At 39.5% G+C, this 24821-nt stretch overlaps 1 protein-coding gene across 7 annotated transcripts in view; it reads right to left on the reverse strand.

The window, feature by feature from the left end:
- Positions 1 to 240: 240 nt before the first annotated feature.
- The window catches only part of LOC311437365 (carbohydrate sulfotransferase 8-like), a 29035-nt gene continuing 4454 nt past the window's right edge, over positions 241 to 24821 (reverse strand). For 2 of the 7 annotated variants that reach the window (XM_084520539.1, XM_084520534.1), the window contains exons 2-6: positions 9823 to 9914; positions 9516 to 9571; positions 7451 to 7562; positions 4995 to 5142; positions 241 to 4562 (exon numbers count right to left, since the gene is read on the reverse strand). In XM_084520539.1, coding sequence (XP_084376665.1) covers positions 3712 to 4562; positions 4995 to 5088 — 945 coding nt within the window. In that variant the 5' untranslated portion in view covers positions 5089 to 5142; positions 7451 to 7562; positions 9516 to 9571; positions 9823 to 9914 and the 3' untranslated portion in view covers positions 241 to 3711. Of the gene's footprint in view, positions 4563 to 4994; positions 5143 to 7450; positions 7563 to 9515; positions 9572 to 9822; positions 9915 to 14620; positions 14768 to 15978; positions 16004 to 21566; positions 21739 to 24064; positions 24238 to 24821 lie in introns of those variants that run through there. The other 5 variants (XM_084520535.1, XM_084520540.1, XM_084520537.1 and 2 more) reach the window with 5 other exon arrangements.

Consider the following 24821-nt stretch of genomic DNA (forward strand, 5'->3'; position numbering starts at 1 on the left):
TCTGCTTCTTTCCCAGCTTAGCTTCATCTTTTATCCAAGCTGGAACATTCATTAATCCTTGCTAATTCTTTCAACTCTTTAAAATTCCTGTGAGACAGCTTTATATTAATGTACTGAAGCAGAGCCAAGTGACTTTGTGTTTATTGTTGTCTAATAGCTTGTGGCCTACACTATGATTTGATGGAACAGTCCTAAGCATTTCTTTTAAACAGATGTCACTGAGAAGGACAAACAAATACATTAATTTGTTAATTCACTACAGTTTATTATAGTAATTAGAAATAAAACACAGCAATGGTTATAATATAATGGCAAATATAATAATAAATCAGAAGATAAATTTTGGCATTCCCCCACCCATTCTAGTCCACCCTGGAGCCTGAGCCCCTCTCTTTGCCATGCCACCTCCACCCCTGCTCCCAGCTGCAAACACCCACCTTCCTGCAGGAAAATATCACCCAGTGTTAGCACCCAAATGAAAGAAGCTTCCCAGAGGTTCTTCTCTAGGCAAAGGCAGGAGGGAGGCCAGCTCAGCTCAGAGCCTCTATTCTGGATAATACAGTTGTAGGGAAGAGAATACAGAAAATGTCTCTCCAGGTTATCAGGAGGTAATTCTCTTCTCACTTCCACCACAAAGTTTAGAAGTGTCTTGTAGTTCTTGCAGGCTAATTAGGATAAGGTCTCGAGCCTTTGTCAGCTTTTATTACGTTGCAATATTAAGGGTGAAATAATGGTAAGTTCTTTCATTGGAGAACTTACAAAGCTGCTTAGTGAAACGAGCTTTGTGGTTCACTTGGGGGCTAGACAAGGTGGCATAGTCTCCACTGATAGCAAATAACAGTCACCACTGTTTTTGTTCATTCTGGAACATTGCAGAGCTCTTTTGTATTCTGCACCGCAGCTCTTAGGGTGGGAGGATGTTGTGAATTATCAAGCTCACAGAACTGGGTTGAACATGAAAAAATGCTTGCAGTGAAATGTTATAAGAGCCTTTATAAGGTGATAACCAAACGTTTTTTCTCTATTTTTCAACAGATAAACTAGTATTCCCATTTTGTTAGCATTGGTAATACACAACCTATACTTCTTGTATGCTACTACTTCTAAAACATCTGATGTTGCATGTGTATGTCCTTCACGTTTTTTCCTTTGCTGTTGAGAATCACACCAGCTAAATAGCATTACAGCAGCCAGTGGTTCATGGAAGTGTGCTGCATACAGTTTCCTATAGGTAAATGTGAACTCTGAAAGTCTGCCATGAATAACTACAGAGGTTTTTCCTGTATCAACAGATAGCCTTCTGTTACTGACAGAATATCAGTGTTTGTGATGAATGAATTAGCCATCAACTTTCTGTCACCACTGCAGGAAGAACATTTGATCCTGTGTGAAAGAGAAAATAAGAATAGAAAGCCACTCCCACATAACAGCAAGAAACTGGTGGGGAATGTTAACACTAGAGTACGGACAAGTAAAGACACATCAAACATGGTCAGTATCACTTCTTCAGACCTTTCGTAGTCAGGCTGATGGTGCCAGAAAATTAAAGAACCTTTGCTGAAGCTTACAGCTCCATAGGGATCTATTATACAGAAGCAAGTTATCAAGCAAATCTTATTCTCCCTCTTCTTTCTCTGTATGATCTGGCAAAAGATAGAAGAAGCACATAGCTGCAGATGGCACTGATTCTAATTCAGGAAAGAGATAGAGATGACATTCCTCTGCATAGCCTTCATTTTGATGGGAATCATTTCCAGCTTCCTCTGCCTCAGCTCAAGTTTTTTTTAAAAAAAAATCCATGTGGAGCACAGGGTTTCCAGGGAGGCATGAGCAATCCAGTGTTGGCGGACAGAAGAACTGTGGGGACACCAAATATGGTGATCTAGAACAATGATTCACTCTGAAGAAAATCACAAGTTATTTTTAAAAAATAATAATTAAAAAATAATAATACAAGTTTGCTGTGTTTGCTTGGTCTTTTCACTTTGGATCCCTTCCTGTCTCATTTACGGAATACTCATCTACACAAGAGTTGCCAGATGTACTGAAAGGTAAACCTGGCTTCATGTACCATTTGCCATCAAGGAGGGATGCACACAGTTTCTTCTGGCTCCACCTGTCACCATGGACTCATTCTTTCCAGCTGATGGTTATATATCACTTCTTCCCTCTGGGGTAGATCATCCCTGAATCCTACTGTGTACACAGGGAGCTTTCCCCGCAATCCTCTGACTCAAATTCCATTTCATCCAATTTCCCCAATCTCTTTTTCCCTGTTCTTTGACCATGCTGCTGGCAGGAATGGCTATACAGGTAGTTGGCTGCAGTGCAATTAAATTATTTTTGTCCTCATCTTTTTCTATGTAATGAGAAGCTGTGAGCCAACTCTGGATCCAGGACTAGCCTGCCAGCCTTATGCTCTGCAAGTACAGCTGATAGGAGTTAGCTGCATTTGACAGTGGGATTTGAGAGACAGCAAGTTAGCTCCTGAGAGACTGACATCCCCTAAAGGTGGTGTTAATATTAATGGATAGTTTCTAAAAACTGCTACAATTAAAGTGGTAGTAAATACTTTTCAATGGGACCAGGCCATAGATTATTTTTAAAAAACTGGGGCAAAACTACTTAACATTGTAGCAATTATAGACTACCTCTGTGATCTAAAACCAAAGCCAACTCAGAATAGAAGAGAAGGATTATGGTTTGAATGGCTTCTCCCACATGCCTCCTTGTTTCCCTCACCATAATTTTGCAATTAATTTGCATTCATCCTCCAGTGAGTTGAGAAAGCAACAGGTAGAACAAATTTGTTACCTGAGGTTACTCACTTCCACCTAAGTACCACACTCAGGTAAGTCCCCAAGGCTCCTGGCCGTCAACAGGCACAAATGAGAAAAGCCCAAGCCAGTCAGTCAGTTGTAAGTGCTTCTGGAAAATAGGTAAGAGCTACATTTCCACTACAATTTTAGAACCTGCACCAAACCCATTGTACAGTCTAGAAGATATCTCTAATTACTTCTCTAAGAAAGATATTTTTTGAGAACTTCCCTCTTCGATCAGACCACAATACTTACAAAGGTGGTAAAAAGAATCAGAAAATTTTGGAGAGACCTAAGGGAAACCCTGGCTGCATTGCTGCTAATTATGTTTGCTTGAGGGAAGAGGCTGGTGAGCTATGATGAGAGAACTGCCAGAGAGGAATGGAATCAGGCATTAAGTTCTGTGTAATGCAGCTCCAAACATTTGAAGTTATTTACTTCTTTCCTACAGGATTCATGTTTGAGGATTTTATAGGCAAAGAGTGGTTTGATGATAAATCAGATTATATATTGCTTTATATGTCTTTTTCTAATAAAAAATTTAAACCATGTATATAAAAATGATGTTGTAAATTTCTCAATATGAAAAATAACTTTCTTCATTCTTCTCCTTTCTCTTACCAACAGACCAAAGTCTATCATTTATAAGCAGTCTTCATGAAGCAAACATATCCCAATAATGATTAACAGAACAAAAATCTCTTCATATAGGTGAATCACTGTACTATGGATCATGGCAGGGATTTGTTACAAGAGCGCTTAGGATGAATAAAACCATGTTTTCAAATGCCAGTAAAATCTCAGCAGCAGTAAACCCATCTATTAAGTACCCATGAGGACAAGTTCAGCCCATTTTGTACAAATGAAAATGTTCTTCTTTGTTTAACCTACATTAGCTTTTCAGAGAAAAATAATCCTCATATTTCATAGTATAGTTAAACAAGAGAAAATCCATTTCATACAATTTTTTGATCTTCTCAATTTGTTCTGAGTTCAACTGTCTGAGGTATTCCAAGGTGATATCACCATTAGTTCGTTTCTCTGAGCCATACCTCTTCAGGCTGGGGTACTGCAGGCTCTCTGGTGCACCAATTGCCTTCAGAACGTGCTCAGAATCTAACCCAAGAGTTTCATACTTGCCCAGAATATCATAGTGAATGTTGCAAGGATCACAGAGAAGAAACATTGGTTTCCAGTGAATGTCAAGAGCATTCATTGGTTTTGCTATAATGAAGCTGACAAACTCCTGGAAACTCACTTTTTCAGAAGAATTTTTGTTTTTCCTGAACATTGCCCTAATCTCATTAGCAACAGTGGTACTATAGTATGGCTCAGAGTGCAGAAGCTTGTCTCTGTAAGCTGAAACCAGCCGTTCCAGGGGATGTCTGGTGAACATCACTTTGGTGTAATTGCTCAGAAATTCCTCTTGTATAGGGGGAGGGTAAGCAGCCATCCTTTTGATCAGTGAGGTCTGGTGGATGTGGTCATGCTCAATTTCAGAAGCTTCCACTTCCAAGCCTGCTTGGAGAATGAAAATGGTTCTCTTCCAGTTGGAGCAGCCTACCTTGGGCACCTCACAGTAGGTAAGTTTATGTTTGTGCTCCACAAAGAGCTGGCTTGCTACAAGAGAATCCAATTTGCTTCTTAGTTTAAGAAGGTTGTTCTTCTGGCAGACAGAAGCCAGTGTGTTTTTACGATCATTTTGAATTGCCAGCCAATCTTCAGTAGGAACATGAAAAGAATCTGCAACCAAGGAAGAAATTTAAACTGTTTGTGTGAAATAGACTTAGATAATTCTCTTTCTCTTTGTGATGACCAAAGAACTCGAACTATCTCCCTGCATGCCAAAACAAGTAAGTATTTTTTGTTTCCTGTCTCCTGACTACTGCAGAAAAAATGCAAAAAAATGTCCTGCTTAGTGAAAAGTTCTTTAAAATGAAAACTGTCAACATTAGCAATATTACTCTCAGAATGATGGATGTTCAAACACTTGTAATATCAAATGCTTTTTGTAATACTCTTCTCCTAGTACATTACTAAGACAGCCACCACAGTGACAAAGCCTTTGATATTTTAACAGTTTTTCTTACCTGGTCATCACAGCCACTTTCTAACACATTTAAGAAGGGTGGAACTGGTTCTAGAAATGGTTAAGTTCATAAATTCTTTACTTACCCATTAGATTTTTTTGTTTCAGACTGAAAAATCCAAAAATAATTATCCCAAAAATAAAATTTGGGAGAAGGAAAACTAATGCCTTCTGGTTCATATTCTTTTCAGATGAAGGAGGGCGACGTAATCTCTAAACTGGAAATCTGCCTTTCTGTCAACAAGGAAATAAAATACATATTTTGTACGACATATAAAAAAGATGATGTGATATTTTCATACACAATTTAAGACAGCAGAAGAACCTTTATGCCCTACTAACGCACGCCTTGCTAACATGTAAGCATTCTGTAAAGAAAAAGACTCATGTTTACACAGTCAAACCTAATAAACAAATAGCATGACCATTTAAAAGTATTAAAAAGAGTTCCTCCTTTCTCAAAACAATGGACTGTGCATGAGCAAGTACTCCTCATTTCTCATGATTTAAAGCAGGTGTTCCCATTAACTAAACTCATCTACCCCTTCACACTGTGCAAAAGTAATAAAATAATTTAGAATTAGAAATGTTATTTTTTTAAAAACCTTGCTTTTTAAGAGTCTGGGAGTACAGTTTTCTGGAACCTGCAACAGGCCTAACTGCAAATCTAAGGATGAGAGTCTTCCTCTCCGCTGAAGCTTCCAATGCATAAAAATAAATCAATATTCAGTGCAGCAGAAACTCTTCTACATTCCAGCAGAGAATTCTAACTACTAACAATTGATTAATTCTCTCATTCTCTCTCTCCTAAAGAGACTGCAGAGTATGCATGTGCTGCTGTTGCTGCTGCAGCAGAAGTCCCCCAAAATGGTGCATCATGACAGGAAGTATGTAGAAGGAGGGAAGGCCAATGCAGTGCAACACTCAAGGTATTTCCTCTACTCTACTCATTTGTTACGTCCCCATGTACGTCCTGGAGATAGAGCTCTCTAAATTTCTCCATGCAGTCTTACTGTGTTGCTCCCTTACAAATCTCTTCATCTGCATGTTTTTAATTACTTTTTATTCGAAGTAGCGAAAATAAGTGCAAAACCATAACTGCTTGCAAACTTGACTTTTTATTTCTGTCCTGTAAAGAGTGCATCATAAAAAAGTCAAGTAATATTGTCTTTTTTTTTTTTTTTCTTTTGACTTTTGATTTTTTTTACCCTTAAGCTGCTGGCAATAAAAAAATAATCCTCACCTGATTTCTTGAGGCTACGACTCCAGGTTTTTTTGTTTTACAAAGATGCAACAGGACCACTCTGGAAGTTATTTGGGGTCCCCCCTGCAGTGTTGATGTACATAAACCCCAGCTGCCAAAATGGAAATGGGTTCCTTGTGTGCTCTGAGACAGCAGTAGGCTCATCTACTAGTAATAGTAGGTTATTATAGCACTGAAAATGCACTTGCACACAGAGACGCTTTCAGGGCTGAGGGGTGATTATTGTATCCCACATCAATATCAGGATTATCTTCAGACTCATACACTTAGCAGCATTACTAATCATTAATTCTCTCTATGTGTAAGCATGACCTTAGAAATGAAGAAGGATAACTACTCACTATTTCTAACCTGTATACATCAACATGAACAAATCTGCAGTTGCATATTTTAACTTTATACTTGTGTCTACATTAAACTGTTACAATATTCATTCAAATGAACACAGTATTTTTACGCACTATGGCATTTAGCCAATATTTTTGCATTTTCTTATTTGCAAAAGACCATTGTGAAGACTACAAGAAAATGTAGGTGTTGATCTTTTCCTTTAACTTTTTCTTCACTGTATGTCAGTTCTCCCTTTACCATGTGATCTACTGGTTTCTTATGCATCAAGCACTGTTTTGAAAGCCTGCTGAAGTCAGTCAGATTGGTCATTGACCTTATCAGGTCCAAGACAAAGTGATTTTTTTTTTCCCAGAAGTGGTATAGATGTGGAAGACCACATCTACAATTTCACACCATGTAGCAACTAAAATAAATTAGACTAAATAATTCTGTACAAGGAATCCTTCTTAGAGTATGCTTAGGAGAAAAAGGTTGGGTTTTAGTTACCCGATATACTGTCACCTCAGGGTAGTTGTTATCATACTTGTCTCAGGAATCAGAAATTTTACCATATTTAGATATTTTTATCATGTATAGATGTTAAGCAACAGTTACAGAATATAGGATCTGCCAGAAGGCACATTTCATGTTGAAACATGTCAGTGAGTTATCAAAGGCAACTGGGAGAGAGAGACCTCCTTGAGGCAAGAAGCTCATCAAACCCAGTAGACAACTCCTCTAAGACATTTAAGCATATTTGTGGAAGCAAAAGAATCCTTATTCAGGAGAATGGCCAGACAATAAGGATGAATAGAATGAGCTCCAAAGTGACAGACTAAATCTGTCTGGACCACTTGGAAATCTTCAAAATGCAGACTAGTTGTAATAGCTATCATGTTCCACCAAGAAGTGAGTGAGGTCAGTGTGACAATTCAGAGAAGCTGCTACCTGAAGGTGAAGTCCGAAGGCCACTTCTCAAAGTGTTTTCTGATGGAGGATCCCAGTATGGGGTTCTGTGTAACACAAGGTCTTCAATGATGTAAAATACGTAAGGAAAAACCTGAGATATAACAAGGAAAGAAAACTATGAGAACCATTTTGTCAGAAGAGGGATAAATAACCTGGAAATTAAAAAGGAAAAAAACAAACCAAACCAAACCAAAACAAACAACAAAAAAAAACTTTGTAATGCATTCACAGTGTCAGTAGATCTGATGAACTTTTTCTCCAATTACTTCACTTAACATCTTTTACATTTGTAGTTGTAAGAGGAAATGAATGAATACTTTTGTTTGCATTTTACCTCATCCTGCCTTGAATTAAGTGTAAATGGGTAATTACAAGGCAGTCCACAGCCAAGGTGTGGTGAATATATCAACACAACATCTTTTAACAAATACCCTAGTTTTGGTGTACCCAAAGGGTAGCAGGATGGGCCACCAAAGGCGAGGCAGAAAGATAGTACTATAGGACTTGAAAAAAAGGTAGAAATGTCCTCTAACTTAACATTAACAACAAGAAGTCAGAGATCTAAATGCCTCTTTGAGCTAACATATCCCAGATGAGATGAGAATATAGTTAAAAATAAAAACAGGGTATTAACCTGGTTTGACCTTGTTACATGCTGTAGTGTGTTTTTTTTTTTTTAATTTTGTTTTTAATGAAAAGTATAACATTTTATATATAGATAATAGATAGAAAATTTATAACAGCCCTACACTGCACAGTTGGTTTTTGCTTGTTCTTCAGATCACATCATTGTAAGTCACCATACATAGCTAGCTACTGCTTACTGTTCTGAGCTCTGCATGTCTTATTGGAGTCTGCAGATTTCATTAGAATTTTAATTTATTTTTTTTCTTGGACATTAATAAACTGTAAACAAGGTAGTGAGGGGAATGATCCTCAGAACCATTTAATGTAAAACCATTTCAGAAGCATTTCTATCAGGTTATGAGATTGAGGCCTGTCAGTTAACCAGCATTTAATTTCTTCCACACACATCCAGCTAACTTATCACTTTGTAGCTTAGCCAAAACATGCTGCTAAGTCAAATGCTTTATACAATTCTAAGTCTACTATAATAATTTCATCACCTTAAACAACCAAAATAAACAAAAATAAGTCAGTTTGCACAACACAAAGTCTTTATGAGAGCACAACCAGAGCAATTGTTCAAGCGAAGAGTGGTAGCACATGGGGAACGGATTACTGTAGAAAACAGTGTTAATCATGGCATTTGCAGGTAGGACAAGACAAAGGCCTTAAGCCTATAATCATATGCATACTTGACAGAGCATATTGCACACAGGTTGAAGTTCTTCCTCCTGCCTCGCAGGCTTATTCCTAGGTACAGACACTGAAGGAGTAGATTGTTGCCTGTAACAGGTATCAATGATATCCTGTCTCATCCTTGTACTGTTAAAACTGATTTATAATAGCATTCCCTAATTCTTCTCCTGGAACTGTGGAACCATTTTAATTGAAAAATCTGCAGTTTTGAAAGTTGAAGGGTTTTTTCAGTCTTAAAAAAACAAAACAAAACAAAACAAAAAAAAACAGTGTGGAAAACATCACTGTGGTACTTTTACAAACAATTAGAAGTCCTATAATTAGAAATACTGCATAACATTAAGTCAACATGTATGGCCCCAATTACCCAAGTATAGAAATACACCTATGCAAATATTTGTGTGTGTGCATGTATATTTATAGGTGTGCATTTTTAAACTATATGTATGTTTATAAGTATATATATACACATATATATACATATAGCTCAGGAATCCATTAATATCAGTTATACTGGCGTATTATTTGCTCCAAGTAAACCAACTAAGTAGGTTGATAAGTCTCCTGGCGATAAACTTACAAAGGTGTGTCTCAAGACACCTTTTTGGCAAAGGCAGACCTTGGTTACAGCTGAGCATATGTGTGAGTGTCTGCACTCTACCCAATGCAATGATAAATTGGACTTTACAGATTAAAAGAATGAAATGGCAACAATACTTACGTGTGTTCCTGATACATTTGAAGCCAGAGGTGAAAACAGGTACGAGTAAGGCAGCCCTGTGGAAGGCAGGGAAAATCTCTGTAAACAGATAACATTCTCATAAGCTGGGCCACATTCTCTACTTAAACTCTGTTAATCCCTTCAAAAAGACAACTGTAAATATATGCATACCAGTACGTATGTGGGTACATAATAGGTAAGGAGGGGATGACGTACAGAAACCCCCTGAACAGCCAATATAAAAAATGAACAGGAAAAACAAGTTCTGAGCATACTGTTTTAACATGGTGAAACACCACTTGCTTACCCAAATTCACAGGCTTCCCATTCCCATCGAACTCATGGATGGACAGGAAGGAAGGAGAGGCCAGCAACCGGAGTCTCAGCAAGTAGGCTTCCCTGCTCCATGAAGAGGAAAATAATTAGTGGATTAGAAACTTTCAGCAGGCTGCAGATAGCCAAGGGCTCATTGCATGAAGATCAACATCATCTGGGTCATTTTGCTGACAAGAGTCTCACTTGCAGCAGCAGCAAGGGCCGAAAGGTGTTACAATCCTAGAATATCCCAAAGTGGAAGGGGCCTACAAAGGAGCACCGAGTCCAATTCCTGGCTCCATACAGGACCACCCTCAAATCAAAACATTTATGAAAGTGTTGTACAAACACTTCTTAAACTCCAGCAGGCTCAATGCCATGACCACATCCCTTGGGGAGCCTGTTCCAGTGCTCAACCACCCCCTCGCAGTCAAGAACCTTTCCCTAACCCCCAGCCTGACCCTCCCCTGTCCCGGCTTCATGCCGTTCCCTCAGGTCCTGTCACTGTCCCCAGAGAGCAGAGCTCAGCGCTTGCCCCTCCGCTCCCTTCGTGAGGGAGCTGCAGGCCGCCATGAGGCCTTCCCTCAGCCTGCTCTGCTCTGGGCTGAGCAAACCAAGTGACATACATCATCCCCTCCACACCCTTTGCCATCTTTATTGCTCTCCTTTGGACAATCTCTAATAGATTTAGGCTTTTCTTATTGTGACACGTGAAACTTTACACAGCACTCGAGTTGAGGCTCTACCAGCACAGATCAGAGTGGGATGATCCCTTCCCCTGACCAGTTAGCAAAGCTGCATGCTCTTGCTGCACCCCAGGATACTGTTGGTCCTTTTGGCAATCAGGGCACACTTCTGACTCGTATTCAACTTGCCATTGACCAGAAACCCCAGATCCCTTTCCATGGGGCTGCTTTCTAGCCTCTTGTCTCCCAGTCTGTAGGCATATTCATGAATTGCACCATCTCTTGTGCAGAAGCCAGCATTTGTTTGTGTTACGTGTGAGGAGTAACGTAGGACCTGGACTGGGGACTACTGAGGAAGAGTCTGAGAGGAAAATCCTACAGAGACGCACATTTCATTGAAGTGAGGCATTTAATTCACCACCATGGTCATTCTCAGACTTCCATTACCACACCAGGTTTCTTTCTGGCCTCAGGAACTGTAGTGCTACCTTCCTCACAGCCAGCATTAAATTCTTCATTATTTTCATTACGTCACAATTTTATGTCTATCTTCTAGCTTCTTCTCCATTTTGTCCCATGAAATCTGCCTGACATCTGCCCGTCTTGCCTTCAAAGGCTTTTCTTTACTTGTAATTTCTCATGCAGTATTAAAAGTTCAACTTTAACTTCTAATCAGTCATAGTGCTACTCCCTGCTAAAGATCAAATAACTTCTGTTATTTCCCCTTCAACCTTCCCTCTTTAGAAGGAGTTTCTGAAGCGCCTACAAATCTAGTGTATTTTTCACCTAAAATCACTCCTTAAAATTCTGCTTTTCTGAGATGCCAACACCAGTCCGGCTGCCAATGTGCTAAGACTATTACCAACTGGCACACAAAAGAGCAAGTGAAAAGAAGAGCCGTTTGGGGGATGAAAAGAACCAAAGCAAGGAGAGAAAAAGAGGACATGCAAAAAGGCAGCACAGTCTGACAGAAAAACTCCCAGAGAGGCAGGGAACTGTAACCTGAGGACGAGCGGAGGAGCTGGGGCCATGGGAAATAGAAACACAGTGTAACTTGCTCATATGATGCTGTGGGAAAGGAAGGCTGAGAAAAGGAGTGGACGAGACAAAAAGAATAGTTCAGTGAGGATTCAGAATAAATACAAGGAAATTAGTACATAAAAGAATATGCAAAACAATCCAATAAATTACCACAGACTTTTAAAGAGGAATGAGTTTAAGTGCATTGTGGTCATGAACACACACCTTACCATAGACCTGAGTTGTCTTTTGTTTACTTCCTGTACTTGTATCCAGAAAGGTCACGGGGTTTTGATTTATTTATTTAAGTATGGCCACTTCCCATAGATATTTCCAGTGAAGGAACAGTGAAGAATGGCTCTTTCTGTAGGATGGGCAGCTGGGAGCCAGGTGCAGTAACAAGATGGCCAGCATGACAGGGCCTCACCGGCCTGAACACATCCCCACCACCCCTGAACAGCAAAGACCTGGAGATGGTGGCCAGTTCAACCAGGAGACCAGATCATCAGGGCAGGCTGTGGTGACATGGGCCTGCAGGTGGGGATAGGGCCGGGCAGGGTGGTGGGGAGCTGGAGCCCGGTCCTGCTGCACCTTGCTGAGGCAGCAGCTGACAGCCCTGGCGGCTGACATGGGGTCCTGGGGAGCCCCGGCGGGTGGGCAGGGTTAGTCAGAGCCCCGTTTGTGCTCTCAGGCCCTGCTTGTGTTCTCTTTATGAGAACAAAATCCACCCCTTCTGTGTGGTTATACCTGGAAATGGCTGCAGGGCCTTCTTATCTAAACCGTTAATTCAAAATCCTAAACACATATCAACTGCCAGTGAAACCACTGCAATACCAGTCATGGGAGAGCAACCTCCACCACTCTTTCTCCTAGGGAATTTAGATGTGCCTAAGAAATTTGCTAAGGATGAAGAAAGGGAGAAAAAAGTACACAAGAAAAGCTTAGAACATGGTGCACTCTTGTTTCATGGACACTGGGCCTCAGAATCCCTCTGCTTTTCTTATTGTATCATTAACTAGGTTTCTGGCTTCTTGCACGTCTTACAGTTCCCTCTCATATTTATCTTCTCAATTACTTCCAGTAATAGCAATGTCTTCCTTGTCATTCAGGTCTACCCACCTCTCCCTTCCTGCTTTTCACATCCCTGTGTAAACTTGATTCACTCTTTCCAGTTGTTTCACATGGAACAGCATAGACTTATATAGACTTAACAGCATAGACTTAACACTATAGCAGTGTTAAGTCAATCTCGAAGAAGACAAAAAAAAAAGGCTGTAACTGTTAGAAATAGGAGTTCAGAATAACAAAAGCAAACAGGTTCATAGATTTGAGGAGTATTTTCTGAAGACTTGATAAATTGACTAGAATGAGGGGGAGACTGGGACACACTGCATCTGTGGTTCAAGAATTAAATTGCCAGTGCAGGACCCAGAGGCAGACAGGACTGTTCTTTATTGACACGAATTGTTAAAACATTCCTCACAGACTGAAGTTTATTCACAAGTTCCTGTTGCTTAACACATGGGCCCCTGGCAACCTCCCGGTTGCTGTTCATCTAGTTATATCCCACTTGTATTCCCTCCACTAGTATCCCTGTGCCATAACTGATGAGAGTGATGATCTCTCATTTTCTACTCTTCAGTGCATACAAAGTGTCCCTGCTAAAATTATTTTTCTTTTTTTTGCTCCCATCTCTTCCAGCTGTGCCTGTCATTCGAGTGTAGTATCCTCACTTTCAGGTTCCAACACCATTTTGACCAAAACCATACCTCTAATCTCATGTTCTCCAACTTTCCTTTTTGTTCTTCCCCCAAGATTCCTGTACAGGAATCATGTTCAAATCCATACATTCATGTTTGGTGCCTACACTTTAACAGAATTTCTTCTCCTGAAATAGCCTGACAAAACTGTGTATATGCATTTGTCTCTGTCTACAAGAATCTAGGCCTATTTTTCCTTTCCTTTCTGGTCTCTTTTGTGTTGCAGGATAAGATGTTTGTCAGAAAGATTGTTTTAGTCTGTTTCCAGGAAACCTGTTCCTACATCTTACACTATGGCACACGAAGCATCAAGTATTAAGAAGTTAGGAAATAGTAGGGTTAAAGTAGTGTGCAAGCTGAATCACAGAAAGCATAAGATGAAGTATCTACTGGCTTTAAGCATCACAATCTTGAAACTAAAGACCTTACATTTCAAAGTATTTAACGTTACAGTACACTCTAAGTTCAAAATAGTCTTTCTGATCTAGTTACAGATATGAATGCTTAAAAGACATGCAAATCTGCTTCTGGAATCTGCTTCAGTACTGAGAAAATGGAGAAAAGTCAATGAAAAGATAGTTGCCTCACACTATATGGGAATATTCTGGCAGATAAACTCTCATCATAAAACCTCTTGCCTGATTCATTGCACAACTTCCTTTTTCTGCTGCAGATAGCAAGGATCCTATTGCACAGCCCTATAGCACCTCAAGAGCAACATCCATCTCCTGTGAACTGGGTGTGTCACATTGTGTGTAATACCCTGTTTCTTTGGAGAAAAAAAAAAAAAAAAGCATTGAAAAACTACTGAAAAATGTCTTAATGCAGCATCGTAACGACATGCACAAAAATCATTGTCAGTGGTGAATCATTTAGCTCCCTTGACCAGTCTTGTAATACTCACTCTGATGGAATAACCAACACAGTGGCAGCAGGTAATCTTCTGAACAAACCTGGTGTTGGCAAGGGTGAGACCCAAGCTCATCAGAATTGTCTGCTGACAAGTAACAAAATGGCAGGACTCAGGGGCATTGGATGCCACTGCTGGCACTGGTGCAGAGCGGTCCCTTGCACAGCTTGACCCTGCTTCCCTTGCCATCAGCGTGGCCTGCCTGGAGTCTTCCCCTCCCAGTACCCCCAGTGCCACCTCCCTGCACCCCACTCCCCAGCAGCCCTCCAACACTGCATTCTCTTCCTACTGGACATGCATTGGTGTGGGCACCAGTGCTTCTCCATCAGCCCCCAATCCAGGTGGGGCCCCCTTCTTCCCCAGACCCTGTTTCGAGTCCTCAGGCTTCTAACCCAGTCTCCAGCAGATCCTCACCTCCAAAAGGCACCCTCGTATCGTTCCCTGTCAGTTTGCCCAGCAAATCCTGTTTTCCAGCTTCCCAGACACCCGTCAGATCTCACCCTGATGCCGGTGTTCAGTCTTCCCCATGCACGAGCCAGGTCTTTGCTGGCTCCCCCGGCCAAACTCCTCCCTTCATCTCCTCAGTCAGTCTCACAGCCCCCCACACCAACCGCAATTCTGAGCCCTGCTCATCAGATCTCTCTTTCCTTCCTCTTCCAAGCCTCCCACACAGCCCTGCTGCTGCTCCCGTATTTAGCTCATTCCAGGCTCTGCTCTCCAGCTCCTCTAGCAATTTTAGTACCTCTCAAACTACACTGACACATTTTCCTTTCCATTCCCTCCCACATCAATTTTCACACTGCTCATCAAGGCAGTTTCTTTCCACTGATTTCTTTCTTTCAATCTGTTTTGCCAGTGATCCCCTACACTTTCCAAAAACATCTTGCTCATGCTTGCCTTGTTATTTAAATTGGGTGGCTTACTTCTCAGTTTACTTCTCTGTGCCACCACAATTAAGCAGAGGTTTCACTGAGAATATACAATATCCCCTTAACCTCATTTTCAAGTGTTTTTTCCAAGGCCTGCAAAGGACCTGGAATTCTCAGGGGAAAGGTCACCAGAACCATTCAATGTGACAAAATAAAAAAGATCACAGTTTCCAAAACAGCCTGTATAAAAATCTATAAAATATATTTGCTGAAAGGCTTGTAAAAAATAATATCCTGAGGCAGATATCCAGCATGGAAATTTTCTGTTTAAACACTTGAAATTTGACAGAATCCTATGCAGCTGTAAACTGTATTGAAATGAGATGAATCAAGATGTGCATTGACCATAGCAAAGCCAGAAATCGAATGAGAGCCTCTCTCTCAGTTTCAGACACCAGAACCCTTGTAGCATTAACTTTTAGCTGGGTGTTCAACACTCCTGTTCTTTGGAGAGATTAAAGAATGAAAAGTAGACTGCCAAAATGCCTCTGTAGATTCATTTTATCATGGTATGATTTCAAAAGCTAAATAATAATGTCCCAATTTATTTCTTGAGATTCAATAGCAATTTCTAAACACATAAATGAAAAAAAAACACCACTACACACCAAAAAAAATCAAATAAATCTTCCTTTTTGATTTAGCTACACTATGAAAATGAAGGTAACATGAAAAGCTACTGACAATCCAATTTTACCAATCAGACAACCTCAGTGGAGATTACCACCACTCAGAGGAATGAAAAAATAGAAAACAAAGATTCAGAGAAAGAAAGAGATATATTAATTCCTTTTATGGCTGGGTCTGCAAAGGAAAGGCAGAAAGGTTTTATCCTCTCCTTACCTGAACTTCAAGTCTGGGCAAAGTGTTTTTGCATCCCCACAGTTGCCTTCCCAGGGGAGCATCTGAAACACTCTGCATATGCAGGATTTGTTGTCTTTTTGATTGAATGCCCGGCAAAAAGATGCAAGTGCTTCCCTGTGAATGTTTAGGTGGGCATCTCCTGTTGCACATCACAAAGCAATGTGCTGTGTCTGTCTCTGAGCGTAATAGCAGCATTTAACCACTCCCTGTGTATGGTCTACAGGAGCTGTCGGAGCCTGCCAAGTGCTTCAACAGCAGCCTGCCAAGAGGCTGCCTGCTAAGCAACCAAGAGGGAGGATGGTTGGGAATATGAGGGTAAAGGTAATTTGGTTGAGGGCGACTGTGATGTGATAACGTGTATTTCTGTAGATGAGGAACAAGAGGAAGCAGCAACTCAAACCCAACAGACTCTCTGTAAGTAGACTCCAATAAACCCTGGGAACCGGCAGGTAAGTTCTCATGGGAAACATGGCTAAGGCAGAAGGAATTCAGTAGAGTTGGCAGTTCCTTAAAGAAATGATGCTTAGGGTACAAGCACAAACAATCCCACACAGTAGGATAGGAAGTATGGTCAGAGACCAACTTGGCTAAGCAACACGGTCTTCAATGACCTGAAACACAAGAAGGAAATGTACAGAAAGTGGAAACCAGGTCAAACTGCTAAGGACAGGTATGAAAGAATAGCACAAGATGCTGAAAAAAAGTCAGAAAGGATAAAGCATGAATTTAACTGCAAAAAACAATGGGCATAACGGATAGCAAGAAAACATATCTCTAAGGAAAAGAAAAACCTAGTGATAAATCTCTTGCAGAAGGCTAAAGTGCATTTTGCATCACTTTTCAAAAAAGGGTGATGTGTAATCATATAACTAAACTCAGTTAAGATAGACTCCACCTAAAATAGGAAAATAACAGGTCTGACAATAATTGAGACTGCAGATCACTTCATCCTCAGGTATGTCTCTACAGTACTTCTCCAGAAGGCCTCTCTATTGGTCATTGACTGTACTGACCAAGTCTCCCTCGACTCTGATAGGAACCTAAACCCCAGCACAGATACAGATGGCTCTTTTATAGGTAGTTAAAGTTAGGTGAAATTAATCTTATCCATAGCAAAGGCTATGCCTGAGTAAGTGCACATGAGGATACCTTGAGAACACAGTGAAGCAAATTCAGAGCTGTTAGCTTCCTCTCTGAAAACTCACAGAAGTCACATGAGAAAACAGAAGAGCTGAACAGAGTGCTCATCTTTAAAAAGCCAAGGAACCAGGGAGAGAACAATTCTGGAAAAATACTGGAATAAGTAACAAAAGAAAATATGCATAAACTGGTAGAGGAGAAGCAGGTCATATATTTTAATTTTAATGCTATTGATATTGAAGGCTAACATTTTTGTAAGTAAATTATGAAAAAGTGAAATTACTTTAGATAGAGTGCAAAACTACTTAGAAAAATTATTAGGTTTTAATAATTTAGCTTTAAACTCAAAAAAATGTAATGTGACCAGGTACTTTTTCATTAAGGACTTGGATAAAGGAACCTTGTAGATACTAAAAAGCCTAGATGAATAACACACACATTGCATGATATGTTAAATTCACAATGCTCTTGACAAGAGAAAAAAACTATAGGAGAAAAAAAACAGTGCAGTGCACTTGTTTTTACAAGTGGGACGTTCTGAGTCAAAACAATAGTTTGTAATGATGTGGGATTGCTAACCAGCAATTAGGCAGCCATTCTGCCAAATAGGGATAAAGGAGGAGTAGTAAATACATTAATATGTAATGTTACACTGCTACAAGAATGCAAACTGCATATTAGGAAGATAAACTATTTTGCTTGTAAGATGAAGTAGGGAATCTTCCTATTATATTTCTGGCTAGCAGAAAGTCAAGAAAATGGGCAGGTGTCTGAAGGCAGGACAGGATGGAAGGAATGATGGAAGGACGGACAGGAAGACGGGAGGACAGAAGGAAGGATGGAAGGAAGGTTGGTTTAAAGAATTGAGGTTTCTTGGTCTAAAGAACAAAAGGCCAAGTGAACACATTAAAATGCTCATCTACATAAGTCACTCATAAAGAGGTGGGGATAAAATTGTTTTTATCTGTAGTAGATACGAAGTGATGGGCTTAAAAAACAGTGGTATGGAAGTTTACATTATGTATCAAGAAAATCTTATTAACAATAAAGATAATGAAATAATTCCTTCATTTCCTAGGTACAACTGATCCTGTCTTGGAGCTTCAGAATGCACAAGATAACGTCCTGAGGTCTTTTTCAGCTTCCTTTTCTGTGTGGTTGATGCAGCTATATAATTTAGAAACCTTATCTTACCTCTCTAGACTAGATAAATTTATCAAGTTTTCATGCTAAATTATAGCAAGACAGATTGGTGTTTTGACATAGGGACTCAGAGAACCAGCAACACTTCTTCCAAAATTAGCGTGATACCACCTCTCTCTATTTTTTTTTGTACAGTACATCCTTTTAGCTCTCAAGAAATGCGGAGGGTTGTGGCAAAAAGACTGCTGTCTTCCAGAGTGCGTCAGAGATTCAGTGATTGTGCACAGCTTTTCCAAATGTCACAAGTGTGCCCATCTCTTTCACGGGGACTCCTAATGGAGTCTCATAGAGAAATAATCTCAGCTGCTCAAGTCTACCTTTCTGGTGAGCTAAGCTGCAAACCACTAATAAGACACAGAGCACATTTGCCTCAGGGGACACTTACGATGATGAGACTGATGAGACATGGAAGAGTGCTAAATGGAGTGAAGTGACATGTGGGCAGAAAATATAGAGATATACTTTGTTAGAGGGCTGAAGAATCAGATTGCTGCTTTATCATCTCAAATTTTCCACGTGCTTGTTCTTTATATTAATCAAACTCCAAGTTCGTATTAATTTAATAAAGTATATTCACTTGGCAGAATAGATTAAATTCCTTTTGCCTGTCTTCTGCCAAAGATCTAACTTGTCAATGTATAGATGTCCTTGGCCAAAGCACATCATATTGATGGCCATCAGAAATCAAATCTCAGAGGGCTGTTTGTTGTACTGATTCACTGCTGGAGCTTCTAGGACTCCATTGCCAGCAAAATACCAGTGTTAGTCACTACCCGCTTCGTCTCTGTAATTCACTTATGTAGACATGTTCAAGTGATTTTATATTAAAAAAAAAAAAACATGGCCTCCAAAAGGAGTTTGGCTAACAGAAAAGTTATGTTTTTCACATTTTATAAAATATTTGAATCAGAAAACATATATTTGATACTGTTTTCTGACTTTCTGAATTTCTTCTGAATACCGCATTTGTCTGAAATACACGGGATGATTTGGTTCTTTTAAAATCGGTGTAATGTACAAGCTAGCATGAGGCTCAGGCTTACCTAATATGTAATACTACCAGAGTCATGCAATGGAAATACTGTTTTCACAAATTCACCATCCTACAGTTTTACACCAGGTAAACTTTTCAGACTTTTCTGAATCAAAACTTTGGTCCGTATTGCACCTTGGATATGTCTGAGAAGGAAGCTGTGTAAAGGAACAAATAAACTAAAGCATTCCTGTATTCCATATAATTTTAAAACTTTATACAGAGAGGGAATACCCTTCAATCTGACGGCAGTCTGTCTGTGTTCCTGCCTCAGCACAGACCTTTCAACTAACCGCATCCATCTAAACTCACCATGCAATATCAGTGTTTGAGCTTCACAAGTGCCATTATAGCTGTGCTCCTGAGCCCATCTTCCAGTGAAATTAAGGTGTAATAAAATGTAAGTTGGATATAAAGAAACTTAAAAATTCCAAAGTCTAAGTTCCAGCATGCAGAACAATTACTATAATGAGGGGAAGGTCCTGGTTATTTGCGGATAAATGATGCCCATGATATTTTCAGATAAGAGAGATTTTGTGACATTGTAAACTGTTTTATAATATCAGTATTCTATAAGGATGCAAAGATGAGAGGTATTAATTTAAACCATTCTAATTAGTAGCAACAGTATCTAAAACTAAGTAATAATTAAGATAAATCACAGCTTCCCCACAACTTCTCCTCCAAAACGAAATGAAGCAATAGCAGTGTCTGAGTTTAAGATAAATAACGTAGCCCTGGAAAAATATATCTACATGGAGCCCTGCATTAATAATCTCTGGAAAGGTCAGCAAACAAACAAACAAACAAACAAAAGTATTATTTTTTTTTCTCTTACCTAACAGTAGTCATTACTGAACAGTTATAACTTTATTAGTTTTGAAATTATTAATGCTTCACTGATTTGTCCACAGACTCCAGTTCAGTCAAAATGTGGCAATACAATGAAAATAGAGCCTTTAATGGGACTATTCATAGTTATTTTAAAAATGAGACATGTTATCATGTTGTACAGCAAGAATATGGGTTGTACAACTGCAACTAGGCATACAAAGGGCTGGGGCGCAGTCACCTTAGCAGACTGGTGGATATCTGTACGAATGAGGGAGGAAAATGGCAGACGCACTTTTCAGTCAGAGTTAAATGGCACATTTAGAAGTGTCTCTTGCTTGATTGCAAAGGAAAGGAATGCTTAAATGTATGAAGCATGTCTGTGCTTTACATTTATGTGCTTACTCTGAGAACCTGCGAATGCAGTTGACAAAAATTTCTAGCCACTGAAGCACTCCTAGCACACACATAGCCTGCGAGGAAGAAAAAAAAATCCTTCAATTTGATTTTCTTTGTTTCATGTTTAGAACTATTGGCATTTTTCAAAATATAAAATTAAAATAATAATAAAGCAGAGAAAGAGAAATAGAAAACCAAACTAGTAATTAATCTGTATTCTCCATAAGCCTTAACATCCCCCTTTGAAATACCGCAACAGCTGAAAAATTAAGGCAGCTTACTAATTCCAGAATGTTGCATCGTACCCATGCTACAGGTAAAATTACTCAAAAGTTTAGAAGTTTATTGTGAGAGGATTTTCAAAACAGTTTCAGGTTTTGATACGCAAGAATGTAAAAGGAGAGAGTATTCTGAAAATACATGCAATAATGAAGTGGCAGTGAAGGAAGAAACTTGTTTGCACTTCTGTATTCTGTATACTTTCATGAACAAAAGTCCCTACACTAGTACAAAAATGTTTTTATGACATCCCACTGATAGCTAAGAATTTCAGAAGTTTGAAAGGGCAAAAAATTTGTATGCTGTAAGAGTATTTTTTTAAAGGTTTTACAGCTATCCTTTGTTTAAAAAAAAAAAATGGGGGGGGGGGGGGGATATCAAAGAAGAAACCAAAGAGATTAGATAAGATCATGTGTATTCATGCTTTTCCTTTCATTGCAATTAAGGCAATGTAAAAAATAACAAAATAACATCTGAGAAGATATTGTTGAAAGTCAACTACATTTGACTTCATTAAACCTGAAGTCAGAACTCACTTTAAAATATGTTTTAAAACACAAATAAGAATACAACTGCTCTAATTTTCTTGCAAAACACCCGGGGGGAGGAGGGAGGGAAAGGGGAGAAGAATACTAATATTCTAAAGAAATAGGGGAGTAAGGGAAAAAAGAAGACAAAGTACCTCTACATTTTCTGCCTCTGAAGCCTCCTGTCCGGATACAGCTTTCACAGCTCTGGCTGAGTTTGCCTTCTGTTTACTTAATGCCCTAGCTCAAATAAAAAGAAGGTGTACCCTTGCATACTACATGTACAGCACAACCCCGTCAGCTCTAATAAAGATGTGAACAGAAAATGAACAGTCCTACCAATAGCATCCCGCAGACTGTGACTGCATCTTTTTTATGAGCAGGAAGAAAATTGTACAAGATAAGCTGGACTTCCTGAGCCTGACTCAGTACCTGTTGACACTAATTCAGTCTTTCGCTGGGCTCACAAAAGCTCTAGGTGTGACTCAGGACACAGAAGCTCCCTGTAATTCTGGAGCTGCAGCTCTGCCAATGCTTGTCTTTTCATTCCTTTCCACGTTTTACCTCAAAACTGAGATTCCTCAGCCAGCAATGAAGTTTGGTTCCTAGTTCGGGTTATGAAAACCAGGCTGTGTCACTAGACCCGACGAACAGCACAAAGGAAGACCTGCATGGCTGATACCTGTCCAAAGAAAAGGGCAACATCCCAAGAACATAGTCTGCAGCATGACCCTGCTGTATTTTGCTCCTGTAACACTGTGTAGCACTATGATAACCTGTGAAGGACACAATAATGCAAATGGTTTTCCTGATAACATTTACACTTTCTTCTGTACTTGTTGACTACTGTCTGTTTAAACAAGAAAAAAAACACAGCCCAAGTTCACTGGAAGTCACTCCCCATTGTATTCATCATTATTTATCTACTAGTGGATGATCAACTATTTCCGGAAAGGCTGCCAAGCTTGAGTAAAATGGTTTTTGTTTTGTTGTTGCTGTTTTGTTTGTTTGTTTGTTTGTTTAGTTGTCTTTAGTGTTTTTGTTTTTACACGATACAGAATCTGTCTCCTCAGCTCTTCTATCTCATCTCACCACCACTCTTATTATCTCCTCCAGTAAACATTTTCACCTTTTTCCCAGATTGAATTTGCCCTAAACTCAGTCACCAGCCCTAGAATTGTGTTAGAATATTTCTCCAACCAGATTGAACAGGGTTCTGTCATTAACAGAACAGGTTTGTGAAGTGGGACAAAGACAGGAATGAAAACAAGCCAAGAACAGCTTGGATGACTTTGAAACGCACTCATTATAAAGACATTTCAAGTATTTGGGTTATTCTTATGATTCTCCAAGTCTTCAACAACTTCCATAAAGAACCAACAGCTGTACCGGAGCTGGCATCAGGAAAGAACAGATAGCAGTAGCACAGAGAAAACATCCAGCTTTCTTAAGTCAGTGTTTGAAATGCAGCATTTTCCAGACAAGTAACACACAGGTGCCTCAAGGGCTGGCTGCACACTCTCTTGTCATAAGAGAGCTTGTAGCAGGCGTTAGCTTTTAGCCTCTTCTATCATTGATCTTTTAAATCAATGATCCGCACCATAATATGCCCTGATCTTGCTTTGGAAATATTACACAAATACTACATTTAATTGCAAAAAGTATTAAGTAAAAAAAAATCAAAAACATTTTCAATCTGAACAGCAAAATTTGGGAAAAAAGAATACAAGTAACTGAAACTCTTACCAATGGAAAAAGTTGCACACATTTAAAACCAGGAGTGTCTCTATATGGTACCCTTTACCTCCATACGTGGATAAACATTACTGTACGCACTCACACTGTAGTTCAGAAGAATAATATCAGTTACAAACAAACTGGTCTATGATTTGTCCAAACTAAACTAATGAAAATGTGTGATATATGTTTAAAATCTACTGGAGATAGATTTGTAAGTGCAGGTGTGTCTCAAACAAACATTTGGCACGGAGAAATCCTGGTCACAGTCAAACATAGGGTGATCTTCAGCACTTGATCTTGGGATAAGATTTTCCATGTAAAAAAATAAAATTACAATAATACCTGTGTGTGTTACTGATATGTTTGAGTGCCGTGGCAAACAGTTGAAATGATAGGGTTGCCTACTAAAAGGCTGGAAAGACCTCTGGAAACAGATGGCAGGATTAGGGACTGGGCTGTGTTCTCTGCATAAACTCTGCTAGTCTCTGCGTGGTTGATTCACCATCAATAATTCAATAATTAAAATTCTTTATATTTGATTATTTACATAATAAATGCAAAATAAAGTTTGGTTTGGGCTAATTTCTGATAAAAGTCCTTCAATAGACTTAAAAACAAACAAACTTCTGATGCCCTGATCTGTTTGGTTTTTTTTTCTTTCCTGATAGAGTAGAGGAGAAAAAGTGACATACACTTGCCAGAGACAAACAAATCAATTATATTAAAGAACAAATAAATAAATAAAAACATAATATATGCGGAAAAGCCTTCACAGTAACTCAGAGTAGAAGCTGTTATCTGAGTAGTTAATACAGCTCAAAAAAAACCCCAACAACTCCTAATCAGATTCTTGCCCTTCACACATCAGTTATTAATACTGCTTCATCTCAGGCCTTGATAAATTCAATCTTACCCTGCTGTAGTCACTAATTCAACAGTCTGTCATGTCCCGTCCACTCTGTCTGTGCCTCTCCTTTCCATCCCACATTTCAGTCACACCGAACATCAATTGCTCATCTTTGCTCTGAAGACCTTGTGTGTCTTCGTGCTTGTATCATCAGAAGCTCAGCACTCACAGCTGCAAGACTTTCAGAGTGATAATATATTACAGGCTGTTCTGAAGTCCAGGTAAATTAAAACCATGGCATTTCTCTTAAATAGAAATTAAAACCACAGCATTTCTCTTAAATAGATTGTTTCTCTTATCAAAGATACCAGATCAGTACGGCATGATCTACCCTCCAGAAAAATGTGTGCTCCCTTTTATTGTCCCACCTTAATTATTTCCTTTAAGATCTGTGCTAAAGCTTTGCACACTGTTGAGTCAGACTAATGGCCCCATTGTTGCCTGGATCAAGTTTACTGCCACTCCTGACCCTTCTTGAATACAGGTACAGTATCTGCTAGAAGAGTAACTGATAGTCCCGTAAAGGCATGATCTGAAACAGGCCGGAGTGGGTGGATTGAGCAGGACCCATTCCCCACAGGCACTGGAAGAACTCGCACGCTAGGGTCTGGGTAGCAAATAACCCTGCTGAGAAGCAAGCTGCATTTCTTCGAACGCTTATTCGACCAAAGCGAGCAGTTTCCATACATCAAAAAGTCAAATGCATTCTCCAAAGTACCACAGCTTTTCAAAGACAAGTCACCAAATTGTATTTTCAATGTGG

The sequence above is a fragment of the Aythya ferina genome (assembly GCF_964211825.1).
Source record: "Aythya ferina genome assembly, chromosome: 5".
NCBI classification, from domain to species: domain Eukaryota; kingdom Metazoa; phylum Chordata; class Aves; order Anseriformes; family Anatidae; genus Aythya; species Aythya ferina.